At 46.1% G+C, this 26,760-nt stretch overlaps 1 protein-coding gene across 4 annotated transcripts in view; it reads left to right on the top strand.

Annotated features, from left to right (window-relative positions):
* The window catches only part of AXIN1 (axin 1), an 83,756-nt gene that overhangs the window by 17,923 nt on the left and 39,073 nt on the right, over positions 1-26,760 (top strand). For all 4 annotated transcript variants that reach the window (XM_035548941.2, XM_035548940.2, XM_035548943.2 and 1 more), the window contains exon 3: positions 26,047-26,187. In XM_035548941.2, coding sequence (XP_035404834.1) covers positions 26,047-26,187 — 141 coding nt within the window. The remainder of the gene's footprint in view (positions 1-26,046; positions 26,188-26,760) is intronic.

The raw sequence follows: 26,760 nt of genomic DNA on the forward strand, positions 1-26,760 counted from the left end.
TCCCCCGACAAAAACTTGCATTGAAAGCGAGAAATGAAACTGCCATACTGCAACAATCATCTTTGCTAGATCATGGCCATGTCAGCCTCTGCTCCTCTAGGGGTCCTTTTAAATCTTCTGTCCAAAAGGTTAAGCTTTAAAAATGTAAAAGGCATGTTTTCTTTCCTTCATATAATGATTTTTAATTTGTCGTTTGATCTTGGTTCATGTGCGTTGACTGCGTGGGAGCTGCTGTATTGGGTTACAAATAAAGCAGGTGACTGTTCCTTTAAAAACTTCAAGGCTTATTTCAAATTATGTAGTAATGGAATAGAGCCTATTTTCAAATAACAGAAATAGGAGTGGATTTTTTGTTGTTGTTGTTTAGATTTGTAATTTGCATGAGGATCCGTCCGTGTCTTTTTTAATAGCTGATGTAAAATCTCTGCTTCTGGTAGTGAATTTTTCCTTGCAGTATGGCAACCAAAGGTTAGGAATCTCGCCTCCAAAGCCAGCGGAGGTGGGAATGGGCAGCGCGCTATTTTTAGAAATCAGCAGTGATACATTCCAGGAACTCATGCAGTATTTTTCAGAACTGAGTTTGAAGGTTTTAAGCGTAGATAGGGGATATGTCATTTGTGTAAATTACTCTAAATTACCTGCAATTTGTTGGGAGTTACCATTTCTAAATGCTTATTGCAACTCTAGATATTTGAGGACGCTTTTGATTATCCTGGGCTTATAAAATGTAATTGGCTATTTCTTAATTGTTGTCCTCTGTGAAGTGTAATTACCTGTAATGTGGAGCTTTTTATTTGTCAATGCCGCAAACAGGAAATCAAGAGTGTCTGATTGAGATAAGTTTGGGGACTCCACCATAACTTCTAATTGCATCAGGTGACTTGTTCGTAATGAGCCCTGTCTCCTATAAAGTTCTGGAGGCCTTCAAAGAATCTAGAAACCTCAAATACCTTATTTATGTCTTGTGCAGAAGACAGACTTGTTCTGCCCTAAAACGCTTACGCATCAAACAGCTGCCGTCTTTGTGGCAGGGTAGTGGTAGCTCTTTATTCTGACATAGCACATGAAGTTTGGGGAAGAATAGGGCTGAATGGAAATTAACTGCTTAAATGCAGTTAATCAGAAGATATGCTGGAGCCGCCTGACATTCCTAAATACTGTAGAAAAATCATTTAATTAAAACTTGGCACCTTGGAGGAAGTTGATAGATAGAGAGAATCCCCATTCTTATTGATGTGGGGTGGTACCTGGATGTAGAGTGGGTAATCAGGCTTGAGCAGGCCAAACTGGGAGATTTTGAGGCCCAAAAGTGTGTCTTAGCCTGGTCTCTACACAGGAAGCGGGCTCTTACGCCCAGTTTGCTGCTGCCCTGTGCCAAACCGGGTTGGTGTTCCTCTGGGGCCTGCCTGGAGGCTCACCTCTCCCTGGCCTCGTCCTGTGCCCACTCTGATGCTGTCCTCGTCCTTCTCCAGCTGAAGGAGGGTGCTGTCGGTCCTTCGTGGGACATTAAACATTATTACTTACTTGAACTTAAACGTTATTGTGGACTTCCTTGCTGTAGTTCCGGGTGGGTTTTGTTTTTTACAGCAGCAGTAACAGAAGTGTCAGGCTGGGTACTGTCACCTCCTCATCCACACCTGAGCTTGGCTGTGCTGAGCCCAAGTGCAGCTCTGGGGACCTGTGGGGTGAGATGTAGTGTGGATTGACACAGCCGGTCTGGGATTCCAAGTCCCGTGTAAGAGAGGCGAAAATTGGAAATTAAAAGCCCTCTCATTCCCGTCTGAACCCCTGGGAGACACTGTGCCAAGCCAGGCTGCCTTATGAATGGCTCTGCTCCCATACCTGAGGGTTTCCAGAACATTTTTTCGTGTGTGTGTGTTTTCCTTAAATGCAGTCTGTAGGTTTAAATATCATCCTCGTTGTGTCTTTAGAGCATGAATTAAAAGCAGGAGCCGCTTTGAGAGTCTCCCACAGAAGCATGTGGCTGAATTCTGCCGCCTGAAAAAGTTTACCTTGAGGAACCACCTCAAAACAAAACCTTAAAACAAAAACCCTCTTTTTGCTATGCTAACTCTCCACAAACATAGAATTATTTAGTTTTATTTTTGCTGGTTTGACAGAGAACGGGTGTCGAACGGCTCTCGGGGAAGGCAGTGAGTCAGCACGCCCAACAGTGGCTGCATTGACCGACGCGAGGAGCGGCTCAAGTCTGGCTCGTCAGTGCTGGTGCTTGGCTGCAGCGCTGGGGGCTCCGTGGGGCAGGCTCCAACACCTCGTGCCAGCCTTGGGAGATCAAACACTTATGAGTCAGGCCGCAGAAAAGCATGATAGGGCCCAAATTTTTTTTTTTAACCTTGTTTTTAGTTAGAGAGCAGTGGGGGCAGGACTGGCACATGCCGGCACGCAGAACCTGCCTGTGTCGTTGGACGGTGTCGTTCCTCGCACCTCCAGTGCTGCTCCTGGAAACTCGGCCCAGCCTCTGCCATGCTGCAAAGCGATGTGGCCACCAGCTTTCTCCTGTCACGATGCCTGAAGCCCTCGTTTCTCCCCTGTCCATGTCAGCCAGGGAGGCGGAGGAGCCAGCGGGCAGGCAGGGCTGGGCGAGGAGCCGACAGTGCGGCGTGCAGGAGCAGCAGCCCTACCAACTGCTGTCTCCCACAGATTATCCTTTTCCCAAGGCACGGCTTGCTGCTGAAGGTGAGGTGAACCACATCCTTACAGCCCCCAGCCTCCAACACAGAGATTTCTCTGCAAGTCAGTCCTTAAAGACCGTGAGCGTGAAGGATGCCGTATCCTATTGGTGCAGCAGTGTTTCGTGCTGGCGCCCATGCCCCGTGCTTAGTGACGGATTTCTGTGCATTAGTGCCGTACCCTGGGCGGGAGGGGGTCCCAGCGGGCACTGAAGGCCTCAGACGTGATGTTGGTTTGTTAAATGCCAGTGCCACACACTTAGATACCTCAGGCCATTCCGCCCCAAGCTTTCTTCAGGTGCTCTGGAAACATGTGGTGTTCACCTCCTGTCTCACCAGGCACAAGAAGCCAGCCAATTTTCAGCATAACGCACAATCTCAACTATTTTATTGCTTAATTTAGGCCATAAAGTCTCTTTGATGTGTTGTGTAATGCAACGTTCATTCTGAAAAAGTGGGTGGAGTAGCTTTATGGTATTATAAAAATAAATAAAATGCCTGGCAGGATTTTGAAACCACATGGTCATTCCTCCTCTATCCACAGATAAGTTGATTGTTGAGAGAGAAATCTTGCTTAATATCTAACTTTGGGTGATTTATTTCTCCAGAGCCCTTTCATCTCCAGTATGTATTGGGTTATCTGTGACTTCTAATCTGATTGTTTTAAGTGTGATCAAAGAAACCAAGAGAATGCACTTTATTTTCCCACTGTATGAATAGAATGTTGTTTGTACAGTGTATTACATCACCTGTTCCTGCTGTTCCTGAATTGTGCACCAAATGTTTGTGGTATAAATAGAATACATAATGGACTTGTAGGGGGTGATGAAATTTGTTCCACTTGCTGAGTAAAACAGAGTTAACTAAATGAATCCTTTCTTCACACCCAACTCTACCTTGGCACACAGCAACATGGGCTGAAAATGTTTGAAATAACTCGCTTGTGCGGAATATTGAGCTGGAATTAGGCAGCGTCGAGGAACTGCTTCGAAAATCTGCAGGAGATTGCAGGCAGGCAGGGAGATTCCTGTCATTGAAATTGCTGGGATTCTTTCCAGTCTATGCAGAGAAAGATTTTGGCCTTCAGTAGTAGCCATAGTGTTGTTATAACTGCGATGGTCTCACGGTTTGAGGGGCAGGTTATGCACAGAAGTGATTGCTGTCATTACACGGGCTTGCTGCTGTAGGATCCATGTGTGAAATGCAACACGTGCGCCCCGATGCAGGGAGCTTTTTGGTCAGAGGACAGAAATAACCAGTTATTGGCGGGTGAATTTGTTTGGTTTTGCACAAACCACCAGCTCTGTCTAGGGCCTTTCAGCTCTCATTCCTGGTGGAGGTCTAGAACGTGCCTCTGAAGATGGGCCTGGGAGCTGTGTGCTTCCAATCCTAAAAATCCTGCATTCAGGGAAGGACGGGTACTGGCTGACATGTCCTAATACTTCACCACCCCGTAACCTCCGTATTTCGTGGAGGACAACTCTTTGGCAGCTGTACCACATCTTTTCCTGATAACCTCTAACATCCTCTTTGGGGGCACCGATCAGCTTTTTTCACTCCAATTATCTAATTGATTAATATATTTGACTTGGAGCATTTGTTCTCAGCCTGTGTTTGACTTGCAGTTTGTTGCTTCTCTTGCAGACCAGGCGTGTAATCTGAGGGCCTGAAGGCTTGCTTCTTGCTTGTTTTTCCAAGCTGTATCTGTTGGCCAAAAAAAAAAAAAAAAAACCACCTCTCCTTACTGACCTTGTCTTGACACACCTACAGGCCCGCATGAATATCCCACCCTGGGTAAATAGCTTATGTTTTTATTCACAGGAGAACTGCCGTGCACCAAAGGGTCAGGTGTAATCATTTGGGAGATAAGTGGTGGTTTTATCTTAAGCAATTAGTCCATAGAGTTTTTCTTTTTTCATTTTCTGGTTGGTTTGGAAGTTCTTGTACAGCGCGTGTCAGGAAGCTGTCAGGAATACTCAACTTGCAAAAATGGCTGGAAGTTTTTGCAAGCGCTGGGGTAGGTAGGGAAGTTGGGAGGGCCGAGTCGTGCGCCCATCCTGTCCCCTGCCATCCCGCTCGCTCATGGGGAAGCAGAAAGCCGCTGGCATTGCTGACATGCCATTCCAGCAGGATGAGCTTTGGGCCGCTATCTTCCTCATCAGCCTCCGGGTAGTGATAATCTGATACATTTAAAGGTTTCACCCATCCGTCATTAAGCTGCCCGTGTTTTTCTCTTATCTTTAGTTGTCCGGGTTGTAGCAGCGGAGGGGAAGGAGCAGGAAGGAGGTGGGGAGAGGACTGGAGCATCCCTTTGGGTGCCGCTGCTGCAGTTGGCTGCGTGATTCGGGGTCCAGATCAGATACGGCACATCCGAGTCTGCTCCTCGACACAGCAGTTGCTGTAAACATGATGGGGTTCTCCTATCAGAGCAAACCGAGCCACTCTGCGATTTCTTTTCGTTTATAGGAAAATGGGTTCGTCTTTCTCCCTTGAAAGCTGTGCAGCATCAGCATGGGACTGACTGAATCTTTAAAAGTTTCTCTCTGGGGTGCTAACCAGTGGGAACAACAGCGCAGGTCCCTGGTGTTGTCCTACCCACAAGCCTGCCGCTGCTGGTCAAGGCGGCGATGCCGAGTTCTCTCTCCAGAGATTTGCAGGCAGCGTCACATTGCTTGCCTCAAGGTCATATTGCAAAGGTTGCCTGAGCCAAAACACTTCTCGTTTATTGTTTGCACAGCGGTGCTGTTTGGAAGCCCCCCCTCTCTCAGCTGCATGGGGTTGCAGGGGAGGTATGTTGAGCCTTACACTGGGATGTGGGATTTTCCAGCCCTTGAGGAATGGTGTCTTCCTTAGTGAAGTTTCAGCATCCATTTGGCATGGCTTGCCCTGTCCGTCTGCAGCTGCTGCGAAGTTCCTCTGCCCGATCCTCTGTGTGAAAAGGGGACTGGACTGCGGATTGGTGAAGTGATCAGCTGAGCTCGCTTTATGGCCATTGTGTTCCTGGCATGGCAGATCCTGGAGGAGTCCTCTTGGACTCGATGAGTTGATAAACACGCAGAGCAGCACTGAAACAACTGCATCCGCTTGAAATCACCCACAGGGATATTATAGAAATCTGTGTTTCAGTTTGATACACTGCTATTTTTTTCGCCAACTCTCTTATGCAAAAGCACTTAGCAGGTTGCTTCAAAAGCAGCCAGAGGTGTGAATTACAGCTGATGTAATTAATTTGTGTTTGTGGGTCTGCCTGCCCCCTCCCACCACCACCCCCCCCAGCCCCGCAGTCTAGGTGGCGTTTGTCTGGCTGGCAGTTAAAAAGAACAAAAAGGAATTCTTTGACAAAGGTTAAATCAGGGCTCTGCTGCTTTATTGTTTGTACCGGTGTCCTGTGGCAAATCCATAATTTCAGCCATTGCCAGTATGCAGGCTGTTCCCTGTGTGACATCTAAAGCAGTGTCATCTCTGCTCACCTACCCAACTGTTCTGAAAGCAAATTCTTGAAAAATGTCATAAAATAAGACAGGGGCAACTCTAAATCCTAAAGATGCTGCAGGAACCCATTGCAAGAAGGACATTCCAAACCAGAGTCCACTGTGTGGCTTTCCAAGTTTGTCCTTCCCAAGCCCTGGGTTCACCGCGCCCGTCTCTGTGCTGTCCCGTCTCTTCTGCTCATCTGTTCCCATCTCTCCTGCCCGTGGTAACTGAGCAGCGTAAATCCTGTGCATCAGCTGGACACTGCAAGGAGTGCTGGAAATGAAACAGGGACGGAAGCAGGCAGACCAGCAGGCAGCCTTCCCTTTAATGCAGGCTGCCTTGCTGAGCCCTTGGAGCACCAAGCCTCAGCCCTGCTGGAGCAGGATTTATGTCCCAGCACACTTCCAGCCAGCATGTTGTGGCAAGTTTCCCCAAGCAGCAGTTTCCACTTTTCCTCTTTGGTGTCTATTGTTTTGTTATTTGGGGAACTGGAATCCGTGATCAAATGTGAAGCATGGTTAGCATTAAACTCTGACGCAACGTGTTTTTTTTCCTTTCGGATCGGTCTGGATCTGAGCACATCTTCCCCTGACCAGCTTAAGGGGTCCACAGCTCTCCTAAGACTCATGTGCCTGGGCAGCGAGGCAGCGCGTGTAGTGCTGCAGGACCATCCAGCTTAGTTTCAGCAGAGCTGCAGAGTGCTAGCTTGGGCTAAACCAGGCAAATAGTCACTTGATTACAAGTGAGTTTCCAAAAAGAGGAGGAGGCTGGCTGGGTGCTGATGTTTTCGATTTAGTCGTTTAATGAACAGCATCAGGAGTATGTTACATCGTCAATTATTTTGATTTTAATCTAATGTGTTAATAACGTGAGGCTCTTCAGATGAAAATATATTTCCAAGCTGCTTTAAGTATTTGTTAGCATGGTAAGTTGAAGACACATGTGAAAGGAAGGGCCATCTGATGAACTGCTATTGTTCTCTTAATTCAGCCCACCCCATTTGGGCCACTCCGCATGAATGGCTTTGTGCTTGCTAATAAAATCATGCAATGTTCCCTGCAACACATGTTCTGTGTGTCCCAGCTAGTCAGCAGCAGTAAAACCATATTTTATAGGTTTATAATGTTACCTTCTCAATTGTGGCTTCTTTTAGAGACAGCAGCGCTTCCAGGGCTGACCCTGGCACTGCAGGCCTGAGTGCACAGGAGTGGCTTTGAGAGCTGCCGTAACCCGGTGTTTCTGGCTTGCCTCCCTCCTTTCTTTTGGTGCTATGAGCTCTTGCTCCCCACATGTCTTGTCAGCGAGCATCTGTACCTCATCACCCAAAGGGTGCTGTGTTGGCAAATTCAGCGTTGGGAGAGAAGCATAAATGTGCTCCTTGCACTGCATCCTCTGCCTTCTCCCCCAGATGTTTGGATGAGCGCGAGTTGCTTCTGTGGCTGGCTCGGCTGCAGGAGCTGCGTCTGCTCCACGTCCCTTTTGTCTGCTGGGCTTTTGGAGACACAGAGAGGTGGTGGGAAGAGCTCTGCTGACACTTGAACCTGGGAGAGGTACAACCAGCCTGGTGGTTTCTTTGGGCAGTCCACGAGAGGAAGGGATGAAAAGTAGCCTTCTGCTTTGGCACTGCCGCACAGAGGGAGCTGCTCCTGCAGCTGGCTGGCAGTGATCCCCCAGGAACCGATGCCGGGATGGGGGAATCAGTATGCGTAGCAGTTGCTCCCCTTCCTTGGCACATTGTCTTTTAGGGGCTGTAGGGTGGAGGGGATTAGACCAAGTTCTCAGGGGAGGAGAATAGCCAGCAGGGGATGGCTGGTCATTTTTGTTCCTTTTGTGGCGCGAACAATCTCTCCCTTACTGCTTGCAGGGGCTCATGAGCCTTTGTAATGTTTATTAGGCTGGAAGATTTGGGGACCTCTGGTCTAGATAGCTCTCTGACCAAGAAGGGGAATTTAGACACTTGTGATAGTGTAACCAGAGAAATTACAATAAATATTTGGGAGATTTTAGTGTTTGGCATTCATCAGGAATGGTTTAACAGAAGGAAATTTTCAGTGGAAGGGCTGGAAGTCCAGCTGAAATGACAAAGATGTGCCTGGGTTGGCATTGGCACATCTTCCCCACTTCAGGGATTAGAAGGAATTGTGTAACAGCAGCGTAATGATCTGCAGAATTGGCTCATTTAATCTTCAGCTGCTTTTGTTTAGGAGATGGACCTAAAATCTGAAACTGGGTCAAAATCTTTTCGTGCTCTAGAACTAAAAGTTCCACATGTTTTAGACTTCTGTTTGAACAGACTGCTCTCTTACCCCTGTTCCACCAGCTCTCCATGGCTGACTTTCTGCCGGGTGGGTGGCCTTGGACTATTGGTGCTCCTCCCTTCAGAAAGCGGCATTGATTGGGATCAGAAAAGATTTGGAGGATTTGATTATCACCAACCCATCCTTTTGCATCAAATTAATTCTTAAATAGTCAAGAGATTGAGGGACAAGGGATTCTTTGGATTTCCCAGCTAGTATCAACTTCTCCCTGAAAAGAAGTCACTTCACTTCTCCCCTGCTGTTTGGATCACAAACCTGATGTCCTGGTCCTCCTCATTACTGACAGAGATATCTCCTCTCTCAGACACCATTCAGGGGCTATATTCCCTGTCTGGTTTCTTACCATGTTTTCAGTGAAGTTCAATGTCAAGAGGTTTGTCCCTCTGCAGAAGTCTTCCTCAGCACTGGCATTCTTCCCAAAAATGAGACCTAAGTCTTCCTGACCAGGGTCCTGGGAGCTGTCATGGCCCTGTATCTCCTCTGTTTGCAGTAAATAATAAAATTCCTAAAAGGCTTTTGCATACAACTGCTTTTCCATCAGTAAATGAAGATTCTTTTCCTTGATCTCAGGGGCAGCTGCTCACAGACAGGCACAGCCTCCTGATCTTCCAGGGTTGGCTGCAGTCAAGGACATGTGCAGGTATTTCTTTGTCCCAACCAATTCCTTAACTTTTCCCGGAGAAAAAACCCAGGGGGGTATTAGGCAGGTTTTGTCAAGAAATAGTTGCTTGGGAACGCCGCTTTCTCACTGCTGGAGAAGCAGCCTGATTAATTATTCTGATCCCTCACCTGGGCTAAGGTAGGCTTCCAGTGGTGCAACTGAGAGGAGTTGTGAAGTTGAAGATCCAGAGGTCAAAAGCTGCGGTAAGAGAGCCTGCCCCTCCGGCAGGTGATCCCCCCAGGCAGGTAAGCGGCTGTGATCCTGCATGTGGAGGGCCTGTAAGTCACCAGCAGTGAAACTGATAAATTCATTTATTATTTGCTTAAAGCTGTGCAACAAATGCACGTCTTCAGCATGCCAGACATCTGTTATTGTCTTGAGCAGAGAAGATGATGGCATTGAGCAGTTGCTGTGTTAGCAAGCGCTCACACGCAAAACAGATGACTATCTATTTGCTCACTTATTCAAGGCGTGAATTGTGCATCGTGGATATATACATAGTTCAGAAAGATCAGTCCTATAATAAGAACCACTGGCAAGTATTGTTCTCTTGCCCTGGATGTGACAAGGTACTGTCAGCAGAAGTTCAAGCCAAGCCTCTGCTGTCGCATCATGTCATGCAAGAGAGTCTCACAACTGTAAATGCAAGGGCACAGGCTCAGACATTGATGTCACAAGCTCCTGCACGTTTTGTTTAATTCATCTGCGTTTTTCGCACACAGGTTTGGGGCCGGGTGCTTTCATCAAGTTTGCGATCAAAATTTATGCCAAGGATATTATGAATCATGTTGCAGACTTGCTTGCAGTTTTGTGGGGGGGTTAATAGCGATGTTAAAATATTGCTCCCTTACTATAGAGGCGGAGCTGGCGGCGATGGCTGCAGGCATGGTTGCCTAACATTTCCCATTATATAAAGCTTTGTTGTAGTTGCTCATATCTTTATCAGACTGGGTTGTTTGGTATTCTTCCACACTGAGATTCTGCCTAAGGCCGAATTATTTTGGCAAATTTTAGCAAAAACAGAGGGGGAGGAAATTACATTGTTTTGCTCATGTCAGAGTCTGACAATTTACTTTCCACTGATAACCTTCCGACTTTCATGCTTTGAAGCAGGGGTGTATCATTTGGCAAGTGGATTGCTGGGGATGGGATTGGTGGTGGCAGTTTGAACATACCTTTTGCTATCCATGTGAGAATCCACCCAAATTTGGCTAAACTATAAGCTTCTGAAAATTGCACAAGTTCTGCCGTAGATGGTTACAGTTTGGCAGCCAGATTCTCTGAGAAGCGTATTCATTCAAAGATGATAGTGGCTAAGACTTTGGAGGCTGAAAACTGCAATTCCTGTTGCTGCTGCTCCTGATTTTGGAGTCTCAGGTGCTCATCTTTAGGTGAGCCAGCTCTCTTCTCTAATCCTCTAGAAAATGCACTCAGGGAAAAAAAAAAAAAGAAGAAGAAAAAAAAAGGCATTTGGGGCAAAGAAAGGGGAGGAGGTAAGGAGAGTGAGATCCTCCAGCAGCGAGCAGGTGATCCTGGGAGCTCACAAGGGAGGAGGCTGTAGGGGGTGTTGAAACCAAGAGGGAGTTTTCTGATGCTCCCAGGAGCTTTCAGGTGCTGTAGCTAAGGGTTCAGCCTTAGCTCAACCCTATCATGTAGGAGGGAAACACTGCTTACCTGGTATGCTTTGTCTGCATGCCTCTCACTTTGTCTGTATCATAAGGAGTTTTAACCTACTAATCTCCGCCAATTTTGATAACGGTAGAAATATCTTGTGTGCAAATGAGTTGCAGGTTAGAGGAGAGAAACCTTGTATGCCTCTGAGGGCTGTGATCTTAACTGTATTACTGAACCCATAAAACTAACCAGGAGAGACATGCTGGGAATGCTCCTTGAAGACACAGATGCTGTAAGACTGATGGTGCTGTCACAGGGAATTTCATAGCTGTTTCTACTTTTGTAGCTACTTGTTGATGCGTGTGATCACAGACTCTTTTTCTTTTGGTTTCTTGCTTAGTTCAGTGCATGGGATGGGTAGTGCTGGGGGCAGAAACAGAGAGCAGGTAGGAAGGAAGGTGTACCAGGCATCTGCATTACCTCTTGCCATCACTAAAAAGCCTCTCAGTGAAAAAGGCAGAAGATAGAAGCAGAAAAAGCCAGGTGTTTCCCTGCTGGTTTCTGCCAGAGACATCCTGTAAGACAAATCTCCCCAGGATCATCCCTCTAGCACATGCTGTAGTTTTTCTATGCTCAACTTAAGACCCCAGCTCAGATTTACTGACGTGCTGAGCATGCACATGTAGGGCTGAAGTCTTACAAAAATGCTGATTATTAGGCCCAGAGCATTTCAAATTAAGCATCCAAATTTTGAGAAAATTTTGACTATTTCAGCATTGCAGTTAGCTTTTAATACTTGAGGATAATAGCTTTTCCTTTCTCCAGAATAACATCACAAATATTAAATACAAGATTCACTTGTGAAAAGTACCGTAGAGTAATCTCCAGCAGAGTGAATTATGCTGCACTCAGTATAAGATTTGGGTGATGTAAGCTAGATAAAGTACAAAGAGAGGGGAAAAGAAGGATATCAATTCATTTACCCTGGGCCATGGGCAGGTTAAGTTCTGCAGAGGTAGTGCAGGATCAGTAATCGGTAGCATGATACACGGGTACGAGAGCAGAAAACTTTTTTTTTCAAAACTGTAGGTTGTTTTGCCCTGTTATCTTCAGGGGAAGGAAGCCTTTAAACTAATGAGGCATTTTTGTAATACCTGCTTGGGCAATGAAATCCTGCGTGAGTAGTATCACACATACGCATTTTGTAACAGATGGAGTATTTGTCACGCAGATGAGCGGTGTTTCACAGCTCTCACATTCTGGGTCCTACACAGAAAACAGCCTTTTCTTTTCCTTCATCCACAGGACTTCATTTCCAGCTAGGGCAGCTGAGGTGACTTCAGCCTGTATCAGTGGTTCAGACTAGCGGTGTTACTTGTGCCATGTTGCTCTGGGCTCCAATTCCATAAAAGAGCAATGAATGGTAGCAGCAACACATCCTGTCAACTGCAGGTGGTTCGGGGAGGCCATCCAAAATGCAGAATGATACCAGGTCTCGGCACTGGGGCCCCCAAAACCTGGCTTTTGCAATGCATGTTTGTTGACTGCAGTGTCTGTGAAGGTATGAGCTAAAATTGAATTTTTTTATTTTTTTTTTGCATTTGTGGCAATTGTAACATCTCTCCTCCATGCAGATTTTCTGCTGCCTGTCACGGCTGAGATCCAGCCACAATCATGTCATTATTCACTGCACTTAGTCTTTCCGAACCTTCCCATTCTCACTAATTATCGCAGTGTCTTTGGAGCCTCCTTCCTCTCTTTAATTTGGCTGAGTGTCAGCAAATAGATTGTACTCAAGAATTCTGGAGGAGGTCAAAAGAGATCAGAAGTTCATAGAGTTTGATCACCTAGCCTTGTGTCTTTAAGAAATCGAGGTTTAAAAAAAAACAAAACAGCTGGCTTTTATCTGGACAGTGGCTAGTTTATTTAGAACAAAAGCACATCGCTTGCATTGTCGCTTATTTCTCCTAAATGGAACTGTCAACTGGTTTTAATTGTATAAAGATACGTAGGAATGGAATGAGAGTTCAAACAGCTCTTTTACAGCACTTTAAATGGGCATGGTACTTCATATATATCCCCACAATAATGCATACCAGATGAAAAGATACTGTGGAATTTGTGTAATAAAGGTAAAAGCTCATATATCTGCCTATTCTAATGGACGAGAACCAAAACAGAAGAATTCTATAAGGCAAAAATAACAACAAACCCCAGCATAGTTCTTAAAGTGAAGTTTCACTTGCTGTAAAGTGCACCAAGAAAAAACAAACACGGGACTTCTCTGCCCAGTGTTTTAACACAGTGTGGTGGTTTTACTCGGGTGGGCAGCCGAGTTCCACCATGGCCACTCTCTCACTCCCCCTCCTCAAAGGGAAAGGGGAGAAAATACGATGCAAAGGGCTCAAAGGTGGAGATAAGAATGGTGAGATTGCTCAACAATTATCATGATGGGCAAAACAGACTCAGAGTAGGGAGATAGTAAGATTTATTGCCTATTACTAACAAGCTAGAGAAGTGAGAAACAAAGGAAAGAAACCAAAAACACCTTCCCCCCATCCAACCTCTTCCACCTCCTCCCCCTGAGCAGTGCAGGGGAACGGGAGAATTGGGGCTGCAGTCAGTCTATAGTGCTTCGTCTCCGCCGCTCCTTCTCGGTCACTCTCTGCCCCTGCTCCCTGTGGGGTCTCTCCCACGGGATGCCGTCCTTCCCGAACTGAGCCTCCGGGGGCTGCCCACAGGCAGCAGCTCTTCAAGAACCGCTCCAGATATGGGTCCGTACCACGGGCTCTATCCATCAGCAAACTGCTCCAACCTGGGTCCCCCACGGGCGGCAGCTCCCCCCAGACCCGCTGCTCCTGCGTGGGCTCCTCTCCACGGGCTGCAGCTCCGGCCCGGGGCCTGCTCCTGCGGGGGTCCTCCACAGGCTGCAGCCTCTGTCGGTGCAGGTCCACCTGCTCCACCGTGGTCTCCTCCACGGGCTGCAGCGTGGAACCCTGCTCCACCGTGGTACTCCATGGGCTGCAGGGGGACAGCCTGCTTCACCATGGGCCTCACCACAGGCCGCAGGGGACTTCTGCTTCAGCACCTGGAGCACCTCTCCTCCTCCTTCTTCACTGACCTTGGCACCTGCAAGGCTGTTTCTCACTCCTCTCTCTCTCCCAGCTGCTGTGTAGCAGCAGGTTTTTTTCCCTTTCTTAAATGTGCTCTCAGAGAGGTGCAAACAACATTGCTTATTGGCTCGGCTCTGGCCAGTCGCAGGGCCCTTATCTAATATGGGGCAGCTTCTGGGTTCTTCTCACAGAAGCCACCCCTATGGCCCCCTGATACCAAAACCTTGCCACGTAAACCCACTACACACAGTAATGGGCATGAGCACATAGAAGCCTCCAACAGCTTCCCTAATGCTCTCATGCTAAAGTTGAAGGTATTTCATCTCTCCTCTGGTTTAGCTGGAGCTTGTGGTATTGTCTCAGGAGCCACCTTCTTAGCTCCTGTGCAGTTAGTTTTCAAGCAGTTCTTTTTTGTTGTTTCCCTTCCCTCCCCTCCCCTCCCCTCCCCTCCCTTCCCCTCCTCTGCCTTCTTTAGCAGAAGATTCTTGCACCCTGAGCTATTTAAGAATACCTCTGGAAATATTGTCATGTTTGGGAGCTGAGCGTGCCTAACAGGGTCCTTCTAGTTACGTTCAAGGTATATGCAGTTAATCAGCATTGCTAATTGACATGTGCTGGCTGGCTTCAGATGCTGCCGATCTCGATCTTACTGCTGAATTCTCTGGTTTGCCAGTCAGCCGCTGAATTGTGATCTCTTTGTGAAAGTACAGCTACAAGAAAGTAAAAACTGAGTCTTCTGACTTCATAAATCGTTTTAAAATGTGACCTCCTGTGATCCTGATGCAACAACGGATTATTTGGGTTCCAGGTCTTGCTGGGGATGCAAGGTTAGGTGACTGTCCCAAAGTAGGACTGTGAATGAAGACTTCACTCTGCATCTAAAACAGTTACATTAGTTTAAAAGGAAGATTCAGTAACGCTCTCACAAGACTAACTTCCCTCTGTATTTTCTGGGGCACAGTAGCAAGTTATTTGCTGTTAATCTGCTAAACTCTTAAAAAAGAAAAGTATGTATCAAAAAGGCAAGATCCTTTTTAACCGTCTCTGTCTCCCTTAGACCAGTTTCTGTGTCTTTCATGCCTTCTGGTTGTCACTATTGCAGCTCCCCCGGGGACCTGTCAATGCTGTCGCTCTGTGACGGACCTGGCCAAAAGAACATATCGCTCAGCCCGCCCCAACCTTGCCCCAGCCGCTGCATTACGTCTGCCAGGTCAGCGCAAGTGGAGAAGGGAACGTCAGATTACTGGCTCCCAGTAGAGACCAGGAGACTGAGTTATGATTTATATGTTTACTCTGATGCTGACATCTCTTCAGAGCTGGGCAGTAAATGACAGAGGAAGTTTAAAAGCTTTTTGCAGCTTGCCAGTATTCTGCTGTTGCTACAGCTTGCTATTTGTTAATGCGATCCAACAAGTATCCTTTAACGACCCCATTTGGGGAATTGTGAACCTCCAGAGAACTACTGGAGCAGCTGTTTCGTGGTGCTGTACTTCTGAGACCTGCTTATCTGTCATGGGGGCGGTCAGCTGATGCATACGAACTCCCGCTAGTTATAAAGTACTGAGTGGAGGCAGAAGTCTCCTATGGAAAGTCTTCTTTCCTGCCCTGATTTAATGGTCTCTTGGCTTTAAACTTACATGCGCTCCCTAATCTGAAGTGAAGTTAAATAAGCCTTTGCAGGAATCGTTCGTGTGAAGGTATGAAATGTCTTTGTGAAGGGTCTTGTGCTCTACTGAGTTGTTTTTTTATTTGTGCTGCCAATATCTGGCCCCACTTCTTGACCTTCAATATACACAGAGAGGTAAAATTAGGATGTTTCTAATCAGTTGAATCTTCCCTCTGGGAAACTTAAAAAATTCTGACACTCAGCTATATCTCTGCCAGGTCTTGCCAGCCCTCCATGTTTCTGGTTTTGTTACCAGCTGGGGATGGAGTTTGGTCACCTCAAAGGTTCTTGTTCAGCCGGTGGAATTCTTTCATTTCATTTCATGGTTCCTTTCTTCAGGAGTTAAGACGCAAGTGAGTGACTGTGCTTGGAGGCAGGCCTCTGTGCTTCATGGGCATTGGTGTGGCAGACCTTATTCAGTGAAAAAAAGTTGGGTTTTGTGCAGGGTTATTACTAGGAGATCCTCAGTAGTCCTGTGCACCTCATCATCAGTAGGCCTCCATCAAAGCTCTTGGGGCTCAAACCTAGACTGTTTTGAGGAGCTAAGTCACAGGCCTCATAGATGTTCAAAGTATGACATCAACCTGTTTCTTTTGCCACCGAAATTTGCACTTTCATTAAAATACCAAGCTTGTGGGCAACATTGGTAATGATTATTGAGTTTCATTTGATAGTTTCAATGAAGATTTAAATGTGGCCAGTAAGTCTGTGGTTGTCCAGCTCAGCCCATGTTAAGTGGCCCGGCGATACAAACCAGCAGTTTAATGTCAAAGTTTAACTAGTCCTTATCAAATGGAGCCTGCTTGATTTGCATATCTTGCCCTTTCATTTCAGCCATCAGCAACATTGCTGTTTTGATTTCAGTGTCAGGAAATGTATCCCTGAAAGCAATATGGAGAACAGATTGCATTTCTGGATTTTATGCCCTCATGAAAAGCTTCAGCAACATAAGGAAGTGCTGAGCTGGGACTGTCTGACTTGTCTTTTGATTCCAAAGGCTCTGTAATTCCCGTGTGGTCCCCAGATCTGTAGGTGCATACCTGCCCCATCCCACGTTGAATGCTCGAGAGGCTCTGTAGGTGCCTAGGAGGGAAGGAGACACACTGCAGTCATTGGCCAAAGCTCGATGTTCTGTTCCCGTCCAAAAACTTACTCATCCTACAGGCCCTGGTTTTCAGTTAATGAGCTTGCAGAGAAATCTGCTCATAATTTATCTTGTAAGCCCTTTCTTGTTGAGCAGAAATTTTGGCAAGGAGTAGCCGACGCACTGGAGAACCCCCGGTTATGCCTGGTTATACCAGGCCTCCTCAGATCTTTCTTTGGAACGAGCAGGGAAGAGGAAATACTTTCCATTTCAGAGAAGCGTGGACAAACAATGTTGCTTCAGACAGGGAAGAAAAGCGGCAGACAGAATTATAGCGCTGAATCCCGCTAGCCAAAAGCATGCTCTCTTCTTTATTCAGTAATTCCTGGAACACAGTGTTCTTATTGTATTCCTCCTGCCTGGGCCCTGAGTCCGACTTGAGGCACTGACTCACCCAGCCCAGCGCGTGCTGCGCGCTGCTGCCGCCTGTCAGGACCAACCCCAGCTGCCGTGCTGGTGGCTCTGGCGGTGAAATCGCAGCCAGCACATCTCAGCGATGTACCCTCTGCCTCGCGTGACACTGGGTGGATGCGTTCTCCGAAAACCTGGATCCCGTTAGAAAGGTTCCCGCTGTCTGGAAAACAAAGTACTCGCTTGCCTGGTTTAGTCATTAAGTAAATTTGTGGTTTGGTTGAGATGAAAAATAATGAAGAAAAGCTGTTGAAATCCCAGGATTAATTTGATAGTTTGCAGGCAGTGGTGTTTTAAAGTGGAGTTGCTGCCTTCTTTAGGTTACGAGCAGAGCCAGGTATAAACCTGTGTTTCTTCGTTTCCCCGCGCCTCAGAGGCAGGCATTTGGAAGTAATTTGCTTCACGAAGGCCCTTGCTGAGCTCGCAGAGCAGGCAAGGGGGATGCTCTGGGGTGGAGCTGCACTGTGTGGGTGTCTGGAAATCCGGGAGACGCTTTCAGCTGTGTGTTTCATCTGCCAAGGAAGCATCCTCAGCTGCAGCCAGGCTGGGAAGAAGGGACGGATGGTTGCTTGCTTGGCGTGGTGCGGAGGGCTTTGAATGGTTGGTGGGTTCACTGGTATTTTTACATCTCCAACTCGATCACTGTATTGCCCCTTCTGGGAAGAGAAGTTTCCTATATCACCCCTGTACATCCCCCAGCTGCCTGCGTGCTCAGGGAAAAGGAACCGTGGGGCGAAGGCACAGGATCCCACACAGGGCGCCCCGTAACTCAGTGCAGATGGTTTCTCCTCCATGCCTGCCCCGATTTACCCAAATACCTGGGAAAACCACCTGGGGAAGCAGAGAGCTGGGAGCTGGTGCTGCTGCACGCGGTCTGAAAGGGCCGCTGTGTTTGTTCACCCACTTAAGCACATACATATCACTGGCCATACTACCCATAGATGCAATTTCACTCTGAGAAGTCAATTCTGCTTTGCTAACTGGCTCGCCTATCAACCTGGGGCCGAATTTTTCCCCAGTTCTCAGTTTAAACAGGTGGAAAGGAGGCTGCCTTATCATCCTGAGTGCATGTGTCCAAGTTAGCAAGCCCCGTGGCCCCTGGGGAGCACATTTGCATGGTCAGAGCATGCCCTCACCCCCACTCATTTTGTTGTTTTTTTCCTTTGGGCTGGTGCCCACCCAGGCTCTTGGGCAGCTGGAGCACATTGGGAGCACAGATTCCTGCCCAGCATCCCTCCCGTGATGGGATCCCAAGCTCCTGTGCACACTGCAAGGCCCTGGGATTTGAAAACGTTTGTATTTATTTTAATGCAAAATGTGACCTCAGAGTGCACTGGTGCTTCTGTCCCGATGTTTCCCCTCGCACCTGTCATCCTGGGCAGGCCCTCTGTGTTCTGGGGGTGTCGGGAGGGTTTGTTCCTCAGCTTCAGGTTCTGCTCACTGTCTTCAGGATGCAGTTTAATATCAGTCGCAAACTTAGTTATTAAGACAACTTTTTCTGGCAACATGTGTTGATGTTCACCACATCCTTGCGTGAGCTGGATTCTTTCCTTTCCAATAAAATATTAAAAATACAAATTCTCTTATGGCATGTTGTCCAACACGCAATGGATAGAGGCAAGTGTGACTTATGAGTGGGAGCAATATGCCCTGGGTGTCCAGAATGCACACGGGGAAACCTGGTTGTGCCCTGGTTTTAGTAGCTTCTCAGGTCACTATAGAGCCTTTTGAATGACTGATGGAGTCAGGCTGCTCCAAATAAGTAAGGCCCTTGTCAAATCACAACTAATGCAGGCAAAAATCCTGTGTACTTTATAGAAAATTTCCCTATTTAATGTCAACCCTTCATAATGGAAAAGAATTGATACGAATGATCTCATAATTTTCTTTAAAAAGCTGCATTATGATGTAAATTCAGACTAATATGTTGCAATGAGTGTGAGCAGATACCTGTTATTGCTAGATACAGAACAAAATGTTCTGCTACTTTTACTTTATTCCAGGAATACGATCCAAGCAGCCTGTTAATTGATGTGAGACATGGTGTTGTCCATATTTTTTCTTTTGTTTTAATTAATTTCTTGTGCATTGCGCTATTAAGTAAATGAGCTTTTCAGTTTTATTCTAGGGAAGATTTGTGGTTTTTTTTAGGAAGGATTTGACTTTATTGTGTGGCAAAAACAGTGTTACAGTGGATAACTAGTGGATGAAATACATAATTACATCGGGGTAACTGAGGATGTACCTAAGCTTGCCTCTGTTGGGAAGGAGCTGGGAGGGCTGACATTATAGAAGTCAGATGAAATCTCAAGGGACCTGTTCTTCGGTTTCCGTGGAACACTGTAGTTGCACAATGTTGTCTGAAATCCTTTCTTAAGAAGGTTAGGTTGGTGATGGGGCAGTACAGCCAAAATATTTAGCCCATTTATTCTTTATTTGCCTACTAAGCAAACAAATTCTTTCCTTTATTTCAGCCTCCTTCCTAGATTCTCACAAAATCTAAATCGTTTTTCACACCCACCCTGCTGTATCCTGTGATCTAAATTACTGATTTCAATGAATGCATCTTCTGTACCTTAGTCTGGAGAAGCATTATGTCCTTGGTAGAAGCAAAGGAGTTAGAAACTGGAAACTGAGATTGTTAGATCTTGGGTTTAGGTTTTGTGGTTGTGCTTTAATGCTTAGCAATAATTACTGAAGCTACCCATAAAATAATCTCAGTGCACTCCTAAAATGGAATCGAATGCCTTAGAAATAAAGAGGAGAAGAGCCCTTATCTGTACTTTTAGTTAAGTTTTTATTTATTTCCCTTTTTCCTCCAGCGTGGGAGGATGAGTAACCATGGAAGAAGATACAGATTTGCAAAGGCAAGGATCCTAAAGAGCGTCTTTTTTTTTTCATCAGCTTTTAAAAGCCAGACTGTAATCATAAATTCCCTGATAGGTGGAGCATGCAGAAGTCATCTTTAAGCCTACAAGTGACAGGCTGCTGTTGCTTTTCAAACTTCAGATTTCTTTTTTTTTGTATAAGACAGAACTTTGATCTGGTTTCTTTGTAATGCTCTACAGAGTGCTCGGACTGCTGTGCTCGCAGGCTGCAGAGCTAGAAGTGAACTTTCTTGGTGAGAGCCATCTGGATACCTCAAAGAACAGATTAACATGTCCAGAATTGATGCCATCTTTGAAGAAGCTGCCCTTGGTTAGAACACATGTGATTAGCTTGACATTGGCAATGATGAAGTTCAGATGCACAGCAGTATCTGACTGCCTATGGTAATTGGGAAGAGTTTTGAGTGGAGGAACCCTGAGGATTTGCAATCAAATTATCAGCTAAATCCCCAGTTTTAACCTCCTGACTAGACTTGGTGTCTTTAGTGCAGGTTAAATCCAGTCAAGAGTAAAGGTTTTAGTGTTGCATCTTCGTAGACATTTCATTCTTAGCTCCAAAACACACTACTGATGGTCTACTGGAGAACGCTGTGGATGCTTTGGGGCATTCCTAATAGTTGTATACCCAGTACAGTGCAATCCTTGGTTGTGGTAGATGGTACCATGGATTGGAAACTGAAACTTTTCTCTTGAGTTGGTAGAGTAATGTAATTAAGTCACACTTCTCTGTAGATACCATTCAAATCTCTTGTTTTAAAGGTGACCCTGCCACTCGGTCATTGTTGTCAGCACCTGCTATTTAAATATGCTTCAGCTCATACATCATAAGCTAACGAGTGCACCTTTTAATTTGATTGACTGGCTGTGATAACAAAATGTGGTATTGCATGAAGGATGTGACAGTTGCCCACTTGCTGGTAGGTGTAAATAAAGGAGGTAGGAGAACTCTGTTTGAATATTTCTTGCCAGTCACAGACTCAACAAGTGGTCAATTTGAAAAATTTGAAAGCTTTTTTTTTTTTTTCTTGGAGGGAAGTATGTGGCTTTTTTAATGGACATGGGAAATGTTGACAGAAAGAGAGATCCTGAGTTTCTGCAGAGCATGGCTTTTGGGATGTCTTTCCCTGGGACATAGCCCCATCCACACTTCTCCTGCAGCTCAGAGCTTTCCAAGGCAACTCGTGAAGTTTGGATGATCATCAGCTGCCTTATTCCTCAAGCCATCTAGAAAATGGAATTTCTCCCATGTTGAAAAAAGAGCTCACCCAACCTTTGAGGACCAAAGGTTCAGAATATGACATGGGATTAAGAATATCATTGTTGAGAACTGTGTCGTGGGTATTTGGCTTTACAAACAGGGTGTTTGAATCTTTCTCCCACTGTGGATGCTAAAGGTGATGTAGTTCTTTTCCAGAGCATGCCGGACCTACATTTTTCAAACAGAGCAAAGAGCAGCATGTTTGGCAAAAAATGGGCACTTTGTATCTTTGATTTAAATTGAAATAGCTGTGAGCTTGGAATTGCGTAAAGGAGACTGGGAGACCAAAGCTGGGAGGGAAACGATGCCCACAGAGACTCATGATGCATTGAGAACTCCATGTAATCTGCCTCTTCAGTCTTCCTGCACTCACCTCTCTTCTCACTTACATCGAAGCTCCAAGATCTGATGGTGCTCACGTTCAAAATTCTGTGTGCTGGTCTTGGTTTGAGTGCTTGGAAGTGTTCACAGTCAGGCTGGACGGGGCTTTGAGCAACCTGGTCTAGTGCAGGATGTCCCTGCCCATGGCAGGGGGGGTGGACTGGGTGATCTTTAAAGGTCCCTTCTCACCCAAGCCACTCTGTGATTCTATTAGGTAAAGGGATACAGCCAAGAGAATATGCAAAATAAAGTCTGAACATGTAGAAGGAAACCCTAAGGAGATGCTTACTGGTTTTCTCAAACTGTTTTGGCCCCTGTCAGCATTAATGGAATTAACAAAGATCAGTGGAGAGCTGTATGGAAAAGAAGAGGCAGCTGGTCGAGCTGACTTACGTGGGTCACTGTGGTCTTTATTAGAATTGTTCTGTATGTGGTTTCTCTGAGGGCTGAACAACTGAGAGCTGCAGAAGAGAAGTGCTTTATTTTTGCAGTGTATGAAACATTACATGTTAATTTCTAAAAAAATAATTGAATTTTTGGTCTAAAGTGAATTCCGGAAGTCTGCAGGAATCTTTTTGAAGTCTAACTAAATGCTCACCTTTCCTTTTATTGCCATTATCAGCACACAGAGCTCGGTATGTGAAGTTTTTAGCTGACATTTCAAATCGCTCTGAGTGTGTCTGTATCCCTTTTAAAGCAGCCTCCCCTCCCAGATCAGAAGTGACCGGTTTTTTGTTAGACTGCATGTTCCTTTAATGTTTTCCTGCTAATAGACGTTGAAAGCCATCTTCAGAGGCACAGCACAAAACATTCAAATGGTGATACGAGCCAGCTGAAGAGAGTTGTCAGGGAGAGGGAACATTAAGAGAAGGATTGAATACAGATGGATTCCTCAAAAGTAATGTAACCTGTTATGATTGCTTTGAAATCCTATACCCTTTCCATGTACTTATGCTTACTGAAAGTTTACATTTGCATTGATGTATTAGAGGCAGAGCTAACATGGAAGTAATCCCTGTTGTATACACGCTTAAGTGTGTAATTTTAGCTAAATACAACAGTTGTGACCAAACTCTTTCCTGTGTTCTCAGTGGAAAGCCCACGACCCTGTTGGGTGCTGCAGGAGAGCCTGTGCGTCCCGGCTGCTCCCAGGGGTGAGGGACCACCAGGCACCCCTCTTGTCCCCGCTACCGCGGGAATTCCTTCGGCCACCTCAGATTCGGGCCCAATGAACTCTTAAAACACTTTGTGCCACCGGATGGGGGTTGCCTTCCTTTCCCCCTCCACCAGACCCAGCTGGCCCTCAACTCTACTTCTGGTTGTTTTTGCAGCTCTTGTGCGCGCCCACCTGCTCTGCCACCCCAGAGAGCTCTGACCCAAGGCGAGGGCGAGGCGGGGAAATGCATGGCTGCAAGCGAAGGACAGTTCACGGTCCTGATGCCTTGGCTTCTACAAAGCTCCCACTGTCTGCAGGGCCCAGCGCTGGGCTGGCGCGGCCACGCACAGGCAGGGCGCTGGCTTTCCGCTGCAGGAGCTCAGCAGGGACCCGGTGTGCCTCCCACCGCGGTACAAAGCACTGCTGCTGCAGGGCTCGGCGGAGGGCCTCCTCTGCCCTCCCTGCAGCCCAACACCTGCACTGGCCTCTGGGAGAGGGAAGCACTTGAGCGCGTGCGGCTTTGAAGAAAGCAGCTGCCGCGCACAGGGCCAGGGCTGACATAGGAGGGCTAGGATGCATTGCAGCTTCCACTGTGTAGACGCACTAGAAAAGCTCCAGAAAGCAGGAACAGAAGTCTGTTCCCACGCAGAGTGTGCTGAATGCTGCGGATTCCAATTTTGCCGCTTCCCAAAAGGGAAGGTATAGGTTATAACAATTAAAAAAAAAAAAAAACATGGGGTTTGTGTACCACTGATATCCCAGCAGAAAGCATTTCTATATCAGCAGGGCTAATCTGGGGAGATTGGAGGTGTTTTCCTTCCCTTCGAAGTGATCAGTGGATACAAAGGAGAAATTGATTGATCTGTGCATTTTGTTTTGTATATCATAGTGCTTTCTTAACACAGTGCTAGAATAATCCAGGCCACTTCCAGAGAGGCCTGGCAAAATGTCCACTAGAAGTTGGTGTTGTATTTTAATTGGGTTATCCAAAAAGCTTCCTTCTCTTTGCCCGCAGGGAAGGCCTGACCTATCCATCATTCTCAGCTCAATTTAAGAGGTTTTATCTGCCTCCATCATGCAACTGTCATATCAGATTTGACAGGAGGGTTACACAGCACAGTGTTCATTTAATTTTCAGAACTGCCCATTGTGTAAGGGGAGAACTGGTGAATGGGTGGTGGTAAGGTTTTCACATATTATACTTTGCTTTTTGGGGTGAACCTGTTCAAATTATTTCCTGTCTTAAATATCTGCCCTGGAAATCTGTTTGGAAATCTGATGGAAGTTAGAAATAAGGCTGCTTCAGTGCACATTTAAAGGGGCAGAAAGTTTGTGTGCTCAGACACATCCACGATGACTGGCCATCCCAAGGTTCATGTTAGCATTCATACCCAACTGACGCTGTTCTTCATCAGAGTGGCAAAACCGCACAAGACTCCCTGTGCCTCAAACAGCAGTGGAAAACCTCAGGTGACTCCGTTTTAGATGTTCTTTACACTCCTCTGCAACTACACTAAGCTCCATCATCCACAGAGAAATAGCTTGGGGTTTTTGTTGTTCTGTGGCAAGCAAAATAATAGTTTTCTCTCTGTGAGAATAGGAGGGTAATAGCCTCTAACTGACCACATAATGGGCCTAAAACAATACGTTTTTTCTTAGTGACCTGTGAACGTGGTGGTGTCCATGACCCCTTGTATTACAAGGAAAATTGTTTGGTTCTGTTTCTAGGAGCAGAAGGGCAGGGTGAACAGGAACTGTGTGAGCAGTGTGCTAGCCAAAGGCTGTAGCCCTGTCTAACTCACTTTTAAAACACTTTGGTAGTGCTTCCATCCTTGTATCCCAAATTCCATAGCATTAATAAGTCATTCTGAAAACCTCTACTTTGAATGAGTTGTCTGCTATTCCCAGCTCATGTCATGTTGTGGCCAGTGTAATAAGACCAGTAGGTGATATCAAGGTGATGGTTGTCCTGTGTTGATACTCTCTAAAAATACACCAAAACTCCCTACTTTTTCCCTTGCTGGTGTCTTCCTCACCTTCACTCCATCCATCTGTTTTTCTTATGGTGTTGTGGTGGTGGTTTTTTTGTTTGTTTGTTTTGTCTTATCTAAAGGAAAGCTCATCAGGGCAGGGACTGTTTCTTGTTGCCTGTAGGACTTTGACCACTGCATAAAGGCTTTTCACGGCAGAACTGGGAAACGAAAGTTGAGTGATATGTGCTGCTTGGCAGGGTTTGCTCAAGGTCCATTCTGAGCCACATCAACTAGGTGCCTGTTGCTGAGTCATTAAACAAAAGATCACGCGGATGAACTTGGTAGTCTGAAATAAAACATTACTGTGAATTTCAGAGCTGGTAACAGAGCTTGGAAAACCCAGGAATTCCTAAACTGAAGTCTGTCTGCTCTTCATGCAGAGGGGTAGGCAGGGAGAGTGAGGTACTAAATGATGCTTGTTGCTGTGCCGGTGTGAACATCTCAGCTTGTTCCTCTTTCTGGTGGCTATTTCAAACGACTTGCAGTGACAAGATGCCTGTGTGGCATGACTGATCTGAGGTGCACTAGAGTTGGATGTATACTAGAGATTGCATCTTCAATAACTGTCTGGAGGACAAGGCATATGGGATTGTGTACGAAGTAGCCTCTGTAGATTCATGGACAGGTTGTCCGTTGGAAAAGCAGGTGCAATGAGATGGTCCTTGCTGGGGGAATTTGCAAGTGTTTAATGTACCCGAGTGTGACATTTGAAGTCAGCTTCAGGTTCAGCATTGTAAGCAACTGCCATTTCTTACTTACCTCCCTACCGTGGCAAACATGTTGGAGGGAAGTAAGGTGGGATGTAGAAGCAAGCATAGAATTGGTGTGCTGTGTTCACTGTTGGAAGACCAGAAAGAAGCCTGCCTTTACTAAGAAAGATACTGTCTAATAATCTAGATACTGCTTTTACATGTCCTGCAGTGCTCATAAAGTGTCGATGCTAAGCAGTTAACCAGTGGACACAATAAATCCTAATGTGAACTGGACTTCTGCCATAATAGTCTTGTTCCCTGTCTTTCTTCAACTCTGACAGTATCATCTTTATGAATTCCCTTTTGCTTCCAGTCAAATCATTCATGGTTTTATCAATATGACTTAACGTGAACACAGCTTATTCTGTAGTGTGTCACCAATGCTGGGGCTCAAAGACAGAGTCCTTCTGCCCAGTGATGCAGAGAAGCCGGTGGAGTAGGGTCAAGATTGTGTCCTTTTGATTTGACATTTTCATTTTTCTTCCAGGCATGGGTCATGGAGAGAGCCTGTTAACCCTTACTATGTCAACACGGGATATGCTCTGGCCCCAGCCACCAGTGCCAACGACAGCGAGCAGCAGAGCATGTCCAGTGATGCAGACACAATGTCGCTGACAGACAGCAGTGTGTAAGTAACCGTAATCTGTTGTGGCAATAAATGGGAGAATAGTATTCGTTTCTTTAGTGGGGGTGCTGATTTTGTGTTAGACTGAGGGTGACACTGCAACAGGTGGTATTGGGCAGAATATCTGACTTCAACAAGGTCATGATCATTCTGGTTTTCTTGTCAAGCTGAGTTGTTTTGTCACAGTGCAGGCAGCACAGCCTCGCTGTTCTTGGGAATATTTGCGACATCAAATGATTTGAGTGAACTAAAATAAATGGTGTAGGAGTTCCGGCAGCGTTGCTTGCCAAGTGCAAATAGACATGAGCTCTCTTTGGATTCTTCTTCATCTTTGGGTTCCTCCTTGTCAGGATGAATCAGATGACAACCCCATCAAGACTTGTACCACTGCTCTTTTTCATGTCTTTTATCTCTTCAAAGTTCCCACTTGTTCCTGCAAACCACAGTATTTGGGTGGCTGATTACTGAAAAAAAAGGCTGCGTGACGAGTTCTAGTAATTGTTTTGCTGGAATACAGCTCAGGAAGCTCCTAAGACTTCTTATCCAAAGCTAAGGCAGAACTCAACTGTAGTTGTA

Source organism: Cygnus atratus, chromosome 15 (assembly GCF_013377495.2).
Source record: "Cygnus atratus isolate AKBS03 ecotype Queensland, Australia chromosome 15, CAtr_DNAZoo_HiC_assembly, whole genome shotgun sequence".
In the NCBI taxonomy this organism is placed as follows: Eukaryota; Metazoa; Chordata; class Aves; order Anseriformes; family Anatidae; genus Cygnus; species Cygnus atratus.